Genomic DNA, 11063 nt, shown 5'->3' on the forward strand with positions numbered 1-11063 from the left:
TCTTCCCCTGCTCTAAATTTGTCCATGGCTCCCCAGTGCCCTCAGTCTGGGGTCACAGGCCCTGCAGGCCCATGCTCACTCTCTGGCCTCATCTCCCATGTCTCACCTAATTCCTCCTCTGCTCCAGGTATGCCCTCCACACGTCCAGATCTCTGTAAACCCAGCTGCCTCTGCCCACATGCACGAGGACAGGGACGATTGCCTAGCTCACTCTCTGCTGTGTTTCACCTGCATCACTGGGCCTGGGACACAGTAAGTGCTTCTGTGAATAAACAAATGAAATGCTTCTTCTACCAGGAAAACTCCTATTCATCTTTCAAAGCCCCTATTCTAAAGCCCCTCCTCCATGTAGCCTGTTTCCCTGTCCAGTTCCCTCAACCCTGCATCCCTCCCTCTGACCCAGCCCTGACCATTGACTCTAGGTGCTTATGGCCAGCTCTGTCTTGCCATCAGAGGGCTTTCATCCTTGTCTCACCCAGGATGAGACAAGGTCCCAGAGGCTTTCAGGAGGTGTTGGCTGAATGAATGAATGAATGAATGAATGGGCACCTGAGTGAGTATGGTCCTCCTGAGCGTTCCTAATGGCCAGGTTCTCATCTGCCAGTGTCAGGGGTGAGAGAGAGAGACAAGAGCTCGTTCCAGACATAGTTCCTGGGCCCACCCCCAATGCCAGAGCCTCTCAGAAGAGCCCTCAGAAGAGATAAGTCCCAGGTCAGAAGGGGACGCTGGGGCTCCCAGGACGCTTTGCTTCTTTCCCTCCAGGGCAAAACCTCTGCCCCTCCCCACCGGAAGTTTCCAGAGTTAACACTGCTCTGGGCCTTTGCACATGCTATTCTCTGTGCCAAGAACACCTGTCCCCATCAACAGATCCTTCTCACCCTATAGGCCTCAGCTCGGTCACATAATGAGCTCAGCCCTGTGCCGAAAGTCTTAACTACCATTGTGGTCCTCGCCTTCCCGACCCCTCTGAGATGGAAAGCCCTGCAGGTCTCCCGATTCTGTAGGTAGCAACACAGTCTGCCAGTAAGATGCAGAGAAACCAGACTCATCTCAATGCCAAGCTCGGAACTGCTCTTTCACGCTGACCACCTCCTCCAGGAAGCCCTCCTGGTCTCCACACCCACAGGGGCCGGGGCTGGAGCTCCTCTGGGCTGTCCCTGGAGGCACGTGTTTCCACCATCACAGCCCTAACAGCAATGCCTCACTGTGTCTTCCTGCCAGACTGGGATTTGAAGGCAGGTCAGATCTTGGGGGGCATTTTTATCGGTGTCGCCCAACATCGTCTCCTGGGTCTAGAGTGGGGCCTGGTGCACAGCAAGTGCTCAGTAAATGTCGGTTATATGGGTAGATGGGTCCATGTCTTGTTCACTCCATCGTGAATCCTGCACTGATTCCCGTTCACGTGGATTCCCACGTCCCCACAAACGCCGCACACAGTAGATGCTCAGTCAACCCTCTCTGCCTGAAGGAGGGCAGAGGTGATGCCCCGGTCCCAGCCTGAAAGGCCCCGAGGGCCTCCTAAAAGCCTGTTAAATCAGGGAAGAATGGGCTGCTGGGGAAACTGAGGCACAGAGGGGGCATGCCTAGCTCAGACTCAGGCCCCCAGCACCCCCCACGCGCGGCTCTCACCTCGCCAACTCCTCCCTCGGCGCCCCCCCCCCCCCAGGCAGCCCTCCGTCTCCCTGGGGCTGGCGCGCGCCGCTCCAAATCTCATGCCTCAGAGCTCAGCGTGCTCCAGCCTCCCCTCCTGCCGCCGAGCCGAGCAGCTGGTGCTCCCATGGAAACCACAGGCCTCCACCCGGCCCCCCCACCTGCAGCGGCCCCCCTCGCAACCTCCGCTTTAAGACAAATATTGTCATTAACATGCAAATGCATATACGATTACCATAAATGGGGGGCCGCTCGGCAGTGATGGCCGAGCCCTGTGACGGGCGCCTGCCCGGGGCAGGGTGGGCATTGATGTTCGGCCCCCTCGGGAGAGAGGGACAGCACGGCCACGCCAGGCCCTTCCGTGGGCCCCCTCTGAGGGCGCTGTCCCCGGCTGGGGCCTGGTGGGGGGGACATGGGGATGCTGGCCAGTGGGAGCCCCCCAGGTCCTGGCCTGAGCTCCTGGTGAGGCACAGGTCTGAGTGGAGAAGCGGCCTCCCCGCTCCCCTTCTTCGTGGCTCTCCCTGCCTCCCCCTGCCTCTCCCTGGCTGTGTGGGGGGGTCCTCCCTCTGCCCCTGTTTCTCTCAGTCTCTGGGTGTCTCTCTCCTTCTCCGCTCCTGCTCTGAGTCTCTCTTCGTCTCTTCTTGTGTCTCTAAATCTGTTTCTCCATCTCTCTGTCTCCATCCCTTTCTCTTAAAAACAAAACAAGCCAGCGCCCAAGGGCCTGCCCTCTTTCTAAGGACTGTGTCCTTCCCATTCTCCCCCGACCCTGCCACATTCCCAGAGCCCCAGGCGTGGCTGGACCTCCTGCCCATCCCTTGGTCTTGGCATGAGACCTCACTGCACAGGCCCTGAGGCATCGGGGCGCCTCATGCCACAGCCCCTTCCCTCCCCAACACCATCTCTGAGGGGCCTGACTCTTGGATCGGGGGAACCTGTCACTCCGCCATCACACAGATAGACTTTTGTATTCCCTGGGCTGGAGGGAGACACGTGGGTGACAGTGGGGGCCCCAGCTCCGGTTGGTCCTTGAGACCCAGTACTGGCCCCTCCGAGCCTCAGTTTCCCTTCCATGTGAAATGCGCTACTGCTCGCAGCCCACCTCAGTGGCGATCCCTTCAGTGGGGGGCCTAAACCGGCCCCAGGCATGACAGTTAAGGATGAGACGATCACTGGGACGAGGCTGATGCTGGGTGGCCCTTGCTGCGTGGGGTAGCAGCAGCATGGTGACCCACTTCACCCCCTCTGGCCCTCCAGCTCCCCTGGTGCCCATCGTCATGGATCCCCTGGCATTCGAGAGGGATTCCTCTCCCCTCTCCCCCCGCCAGGACCACACCCCCGACCCCAAGCTCTCAGCCAGCACCAAGTTGGTGCGAGGCACCTGGACACCTCCTGGACTTCCCATTCATCATTCCACCGCCCTTTGGCTGAGACCCAGAGAGGGGCAGCCACTGGCCAGAGGTCATACAGCTGAGCCCCAGCCGCCGGCCTCCCTCCTCGCCACTGGCCCTCAAGAACCCCTCACCTCCAGCTTGCCCCACACCCCAGCCTCCCCTCACAGGTGAGGCCCAGCCAGACCCAGCACAGGTGGGATCAGGAGAGAGATCCATCCTTGACCCTTGGGTGTCGGAGAGTGGATATGAGGGCAGGCGCCCTGCCTTAGCCCCAGGTCCTGTTTCCAGGGCCCCTGGGAAGTGGAGGGTGACAGGCAGGTGTCATGGACACCCTGCTTCCTAATTTTCACCCTGCTGGGAAAGCCCCTGAGGTGCCCCTAATCCAAGAATCTCCAGCCAGAAAAACATAACCACACATTCAAGGGGCCCTGCTCTGCGGACAGTGGGGGAAACTGAGGCTCCAGCCACAGTCCCTCACTTCTTCCTGGCCAGCGGGTGGGGGGAGCTCCAGGGGAGATTTTAAAAATGGGAAAAAAGGAGAAGGAAGGATCACCCAGTGTGTCCATCTCCTGCACCCTATTAGCTTCCCGATCCAGAGCTCACCGACAGCTTTTCAATTCAGTATTTGGGGGCCGTGTGGACACCCCCTCCAATCTCCATCAGAAGCTTTCTAGAAATGGGCCCTTCAGGCATACTAGGGGTAAGGGCTTGTGGAAAGAGCCCTCCATGCAGCCGTGGACCCCTGAGCATGACTCATGGGCGAATGGAAACCCCCTGCCCTCTTAGTTCACATAGAAGAATTAGATTGTCCAAGCCCGATTTTTTTTTTTTTTTGGTGGTGGTTGGATTTGAAAAGAGGTGGGGGATGGGAAGGGTTTCCTTTCTCCCTCTAAGATACCAGCTGGAGGGTCTAGCTACAGTAACAGGCCCTGGCTCCATCCCACCAGACTCTCCCTATGGCCTGCCCCAGTCCATCATCTATCTATCCATCCATCCATTCATTCATTCGCTCATTCATTCATTCATTCATTCAACAAACATGTATTCATGCTTCCTATGCCTGCAACAGGGAGGAGGATGGAGACAAACGATCTGAAATAGGTCATGGGCCCTGGCCCATCCCCAAGGCATCCCCAGGGTCTTGTCAGGGGTGTCCAGCACAAAGCCTTCACTGTCCCCACCCTCAGTCGCCAACACCTTTACAGGAGAGCCTTCAAAGCTACCGTAATTCAGACAGTGGGCCCATGACTGGAGCCCAGGGCTGGGGCCACAGCCCCTGGGCACCTCCTCCCAGCATCCCATCAGAGAGAGAATCAGGTGGGAGGGAGGTGGACAGGCCTCCCCCACTCCTCCTGCCTCCCACACTGGGCTCCCAGGTCGCCCACGCCTCCCTGTCCACCCTGGGATCTGGGCTCTGCCAGATGGACAGTCCAGGCTCATCGTCTTTGGCCTCAGACCTCAACACATTGCTAACAGGCTAGGCCAGTTTTAACTTGAGCCAAAGGTGGAGGCAGGGAGGGGGAGGGCAGAGAAATGGAGGGGGGACGCTGATCCAAACAGAGAGGATGGGCAGGGGGGGAGGGCAAACCATAGCCTTTTAACCACCCAAGGCTGGGGAGGCTGGCGCCACCCCCCAAGCCTGGCTCAGCTCCCTGATACCCCCACCCCGCTTTCTTTGTAGTTACCGATTAGCCCAGGGTCCTGGGCATCCGTGTCCCCTGCGGCTGGCCGGACCTGCCCCGCTGGCCTGGCTTTGTGAAAATGACCAAAGCAATGGAGTCCAGAGGTGCAAACTTCCCCGACGGGGCCTGGGGAGGCCGAATGAATGGGGGGCGGGGAGGGGGGGGTGATGTTCAGGCAGCTCCCCCAGCAAAGGGGCAGGAAAGAGTGGGTGAGGGAGGGAGGAAGGGGTGGGGGTCCAGGGGGAATGGGAGGGAGAGGCAGAGAGAGAGAAGGATGTTGGGGGGGGAGAGGATGGGAGGTAGAGGGAGATGGGAGAGGAGAGAAAAGGAAAGAGAGAGGGAGAGGGAGAGAGAGGATGCCGGAAGGTGGGGAGGGAGGGAGAGGGGGCGGAGGAGGGGAGGGGGCCAGCTCGAATCTGTCAGCTGCACCCCCAGAGGGGGGAGGAGGGGTGGGTGGGAAAGGGGGGGGAGAGATGATGCTGTGGCAGAGGCGAGCAGAGGGAGGAGGTGAGGAGAGGAGGGCTGGGGGATAGAAGATGCCGGAAGGTGGGGTGGGGAGGCCGACGGAGGGGAGGGGAGGGGAGGGAGGGGGCCGGGCGCCCACCTTTGTGCATGCCCGTGTAGGGGTCTTTGAGCACCGTGAGCTCGTAGATGCGGCCGAACTGCTCGAAGAGCGGCTTGAGGTCCTTCTCGTCCAGGTTGCGCGGGATCTGGCCCACGAAGAGCTTGATGGCGTCCAGGTCCTTCATGCCGTCGGGCTGCCCCCCGGGGGGCTCGGGCCCGCTGCTGCCCACGGGCGACGGCCGCGTCTGCAGGAGCTGCTGCTGCTGCCGGCGCGCTTCGCTCTCCGTCAGGCGGGCCATGGCGGGCGCGGGCGGGCGGCGGGCGCGGGACCGAGCCGGCGGCGGCGGCGGAGGGCGGCGGGCGGCGGGCGGACTCGCAGCTGGAGCGACGGACGCCGCCTCCCGCCTCCCTCCCGCCCCGTCCCCGCGCCCTCCTCCCTCCTCCGCGCGCCCGCTCGCTCCAGCATCAGGACCACAAAAGGGCGGCTCCGCAGCGGCCCCTGGCGGCCGGAGCGCGCCTCGCCGCCGCGCCGCCCCTCGCGTCCCGCGTCCCGGCGCCCAGGGCCGGCGGGGAAACCGAGGCTGGGGGAGCGCCAGCCTGAGGGCAGGGCAGACCTGGCTTCCAGGGGGCACCCGCTCCTCCCGCTGCTGACGACAGGAAAATACACTAGAAGTGGCGCACGGTTCTATAGAGCGCCTGCTTGGCGTGGACCGGGCTGTCCTTGGCACTTTTAAGCCTCTAAGTCAATAACAGTAGCAGTAGTACTAATGATAATATCAGCGACAAAACCCCAAAAAAGAACACTTCGATAATAACCATGTGCCAGGCACTGTGCTCAGTACTTTTAAGTTTATAACTTACTGAATAGAAATAGCAACCATCGTCGGGGGTTTCAGCAGCAGAACCCTCGAGGGCGCGCGCGCACACACACAAAACAAAAACAGAAAACAAACAAACAAACAAATAGCAACCATTGTGTTTTTATCAGCAGCAACCAGAAGTAACATTTTTTCTCACACTTGCTGTGTGCACATACTATTCAAAATATTTCAAAGGATATTGACACATTTGGTCCAGCTGCTCTAAGAGTATCATGTCACCCTGCCTTCAAACTCTCCAAAGATGTCCCCAAATTAAAGCCCACGAGGCCTGTAGGACCTGCCCCCTCCCCTCCCTGCCCTCCCCCCCCCCTCACCTGCTCTGCCTCAGCCACACAGGTTTCTGTTCCTCCAGCACAGCAGGCGGGGTCTGCCTCAGGGCCTTTGCACGGGCTGTGCCCTTTGCCTGGAATGCCATCTCCCAGATGGTGCATGGCTGACTCACTCACTGGATCCTCATCACTTTCTCTCTCCATCTTCTCTAAAATCATTCAGCCATTATCATCTCCTTTCTCTGGCTTGCTTTTTCCTCCATGGTATGTATACCCTTTTAACTTAACTCTAATATGCTATATATTTACTTGTTTATTAATAAACCACAGAGCTCTTTCCAGGTGCCAGGACACTCAACATGTAAGAACTCATTCAATCCACACAACAACCCCCCGGGTGGGTGCAAATAAACAGATTCTGACAGACTATGTTTGGTCGGTGGAGCATGGGACTCGATCTCGGGGTCATGAGATCAAGCCCCATGTTGGGGGTACAGATTGCTTAAATAAATTAAAAAAAAAACACTTAATGCAGGGGTGCCTGGGTGGCTCAGTCAGTTAAGCATCTGACTCTTGATTTTGGCTCAGGTCATGATCTCAGGGTCCTGGGATTGAGACACATGTCGGGCTCCTTGCTCAGTGTGGAGTCTGCTTGAGATTCTCTCTCCCTCTGCCCCTCCCCCTGCTTGTGAGCACTCTCTCTGGAGTGAATACATAAATCTTAAAAAAAAAAACTTTCTAAAAAAATAAATAAAAAACAATGTGATATTTAAAAGATCAAAATGCAAAAAATTACAATGAACAAGATATCAAAATTTTAAATAAGCACAGAATTAGTATTACTGAGTTTTCCCATTGGCTCAGCATGGCACTGTTACTGATCCTGATTTTAATTTTTAATTTGTTTTATTTTTATTTTAAATTAAAAATTCTGTTTTAAAACAAAGACAGGACCAGTAACAATGCCATGCTGAGCCAAAAGGGAAACTCAGGAATACTGATTCTATTTAAAGTGTTGACATTTTGTTCATTATGGATTTGTTGGTCATCAGTGTTGACTTTTTAAAATTGCATTAAAATAATCTTTATCTTGATGACTGGGTTTTTTGGCACCCCCTTAAACTTTCTCCCCAGGTGAGCTCACCCTGGTCCCTCCCAGCACAATCCTCAAAGCAACCAACTGTAAGAAGGGCATACTGTTTCTATACCCACTCTATAGAGGGGGAAACTGAGGCTCAGAGTGGTCAAGTCACCAGAAAGAGTACTGGGATTTGAACCCAGCCAGCTGACTCTGGAGCTCACACACTTCCCGCGATCCCACACCATCTTCCTCACGCTACAGGTAGCTAAGCCTTGGTTTCCTTAATTGTCAAGTGACACCAAAGAGTGAACAGGGGAACGTCCCTGGCATGAATTCAGTGAGCTAATTGGTGAGGCTTAGTATAGTGCCTGGGACATTCTTAGCACTCAATGAATGGCTATTATCACGACTGTTACCAGCAGCCACCTGCCGAACCACAAACAGGAGCAGGACATCAGGGTCGGCTGAGAAGCAGGGGTGGGGGGTGGTCAGGAGTCCTCCTACCGCATCCCACCCCTTGGCCCTGCCTGGCCCCTGGTTCTCAGCTCAGCCCCAGGATGGGCTGGTGGAGCAGGGCCGGAGACAGCTTCCGTCTCCATGGAGACCGGAGGACGGTGCCCGAAGCCCTGTGGGTCTCTGATGTGCCAGGAGAGTCGGTAAAAAGGACAAAAATTAAACCCAGCAGGCACCCTGTGAGCTGAAGATGCACTTTCCTTAGCCTCTTGCTTCTACCCAAAATGAACCGGGGGGTGGAAGGGAAGGGGCTGGAGAGAGCCTAGTCCAGCTCCCGTCTGGCCTTGGGGAGCTTAAACTCAGCGTTCCACCTTCTGAGCGATACTCAGCCCTGGAGTTCATTCCCTGACCCAGCTGGTGCACCTCAGGCGGAGCAGGGGTGGGGGAAGGGCAGGGAAAACAGCCTGTGCATCTGGAAGCATTTGGAGCCCACGAGGAGGGACGCTTCTCTGAGTTGTTTCCAGCCGGCGGGCGGGGGAGGGGGGGACCTGGTCACAATTGGCATCATGGCAGGGGTCCCGCCAGCTGAGACATTACTGAAGAAGCAGAGGGTGGGAGCAGAGCCCGTTGGAGAGTCCGGGTGGGAGGCTTCCAGCAAATCACTTGGCTCTCCCGTCCTCAAGGCCCATCCACGCTGTAGCCGGGGTCATCTTCCACCACAAGGATGGACACATTGTGGACGCTTGGGCTGCAGGGAGCGTGGGCGTGCAAGTATCTGTTCGAGTCCCTGCAAATCAGCTTTTTTTTTTTTTAAGATTTTATTTATTTATTTATTATTTAGAGAGAGCGTGAGTGCACTTGTGAGCACAGGGAGGGCAGAGGGAGGGAGAGAGAGAATCTCAAGCAGACTCTGCGCTGAGCGTGGACTCCATCTCACAACCCTGAGATCATGATCTGAATCGAAACCAAGAGTCGGATGTTCAACCTACTGAGCCACACAGGGGTCCCTCAATCAGCTCTCTAAATACAAAACAAAACACAACAAACTTAAATAAATTGATCTTAAAGGCTGGGATGCCTGGCTGGCTCAGTCAGTTAAGTGTCTGCCTTCGGCTCGGGTCATGATCCCAGGGTCCTGGGATCGAGTCCCACACTGGGCTCCCTGCTCTGCAGGAACCCTGCTTCTCCCTCTGCTGCTCCCCTTGCTTGTTCACTCGCTCTCTCTGACAAATAAATAAATAAAATCTTAAACAAATTTTATCATAAAGGCAAATCTACATTGCTGCCTTAAAAAGGAATGAGGTTTATTAGATATGCGGTGAAAACCATATTTTTTAGGAGGTTTAAATTGGACTCTGGTGCTCTTACTCTTGGTTCAGAAGGGCCATCAGCAAGCATTAGAGGTGTGAAAGACCCGTTAGCACCTGAAAGACTTTCTCCTGACTTCAGTGGAACCGCAAACAGCTGGAAAAGGTGGTCTTTCCATCAACCCCCCAAATCACAGTGGGAGTCCCACCTTTTGGGAAACCCTGGATTAGGGGATGGTGCTCTAACCCTAACAAAAGGTGGTTTGTGCTGTGTGGCCCTGGGTGAATCACCTGAACTCTCTGGGCCCCAACTCCTTTATCAGTAAAATGTGGGGAGGGGCGGTGGCAATTCTGTGAAACGGAGCTGTGAGGCTCACATGATACCGTGGATGGGTAGCGGGGTGAGCCTCAGCCCCGTAATAACGGTGTCCAAGAAACGCCGAGTTTTTAGACTCTACAAGTTCACTTAAATCCCGATTCTTGCCCCCAGCCTTCCCCTGGCCGGCGGGAAACCCTGGGGCTGACATTCCTGTGTCAAAACCTCCTCCCCGGGGCCGGGGGAGGGGATGGGGTGTCTCTTGGGGTGATGGAATATTCTGGAATTAGGGCTGATGGAGGTACAACTCTGTGAATGTACTACAAACTACTGAGCAGCGCCCCTGGGCCCCGCATGTGCCCTGAAAACTCCCCCACGTCCGATTTAGGACCCTTCCCTAGAACACCTGTAAGGAGGCACTTTGCAAACTTTAAGGGGACGTCAAGAGGGAGCTGGAAGGCACGGCGGTAACTTTCTAAGGGGAGGAGAGCAAAGTCCAGAGAAAAACACGGATGCCAAGAGTGAGAACAGCACCAGCTACCACCGTATCAGCTAGTTACCACTGCGTAACCATGTACGACAAACTCAGCGGCCTGAAACAGGTTTACTGTCTCATGGTTTCCCTGGGTCAGTAACTTGAGCGCAGCGAGTCACTGGGGTTCTCAGTCTCACGAAGCTTCAATCAAGGGGTCAGCCGGGCGGCATTCAGAACGCCAGACCCTCTTCCAGGGCCAGGTGGTTGTCATTCCCATCGACTTGCTCGGCTCCAGATGCCGCCCGCGGTTCCGCACCACGCGGCCCGTCTGGACAGCTCACCCAGGGCCAGCAGCAGACTCTCCTGCTCCAGTCGGCTAAGATGGAGCCTCGTTGCAGAATGTGCATGTGCCCATCTGGGCATCCTGCCCGACATGTGGATCCTGATCCTGCTGGGGCTGAGGGGCGGGGCCTGGGACTCTGCATTCCCAACAAGCCACCAGGGGAGGGGCCGCAGGTCTGGGGCGATGTCTGCAGTGTTCCCGACTGGACTTTTCATAGCAAGGCTCTTATTTCACCGGATGTGGGCACGAAGAGGGCTGAGCCCCAGGAGGAGGCATGAGAAATGGCTCCTTGTCCTTTTCTGGTCGGTGTCCCCCCTGCACCCCCCTCCCCGCCAACATCCCGGCTTTCTGCTGGTGAGGAAATGGCCAGTCGCGGGCAGGGGCAGGGCATGTGGGTGATGGTCAGCCTCACCTTGTCCCTTTGAACCCTGCTGCCCTTCGGACCTGCCCCCTCCACCCCTCCATGCCCCCCCCCGGTGGGCCACAGCCCCTGGGACCAGGAGTGGACACGTGCCCCCCCACACCGCTGAATCCTCCCCCTGGGAATTTGAGTTTGAGAACAAGACGAGCCCTCGATGGGGCTGGGTGTGCACCATGTGGAACTTGGGAGCTGTCAATGGGTTTGGTTTTTTTTTCTGCCAAGTTAGAATG

At 56.7% G+C, this 11063-nt stretch overlaps 1 protein-coding gene across 10 annotated transcripts in view; it reads right to left on the reverse strand.

Annotated features, from left to right (window-relative positions):
• The window catches only part of CELF5 (CUGBP Elav-like family member 5), a 51175-nt gene extending 45564 nt beyond the window's left edge, over window positions 1-5611 (reverse strand). For all 10 annotated transcript variants that reach the window (XM_036116117.2, XM_036116111.2, XM_036116110.2 and 7 more), the window contains exon 1: window positions 5328-5611. In XM_036116117.2, the coding sequence (XP_035972010.2) occupies window positions 5328-5586 (259 nt within the window). In that variant the 5' untranslated portion in view covers window positions 5587-5611. The remainder of the gene's footprint in view (window positions 1-5327) is intronic.
• Window positions 5612-11063: the final 5452 nt, after the last annotated feature.

This window comes from Halichoerus grypus, chromosome 1, assembly GCF_964656455.1.
Source record: "Halichoerus grypus chromosome 1, mHalGry1.hap1.1, whole genome shotgun sequence".
NCBI classification, from domain to species: Eukaryota; Metazoa; Chordata; class Mammalia; order Carnivora; family Phocidae; genus Halichoerus; species Halichoerus grypus.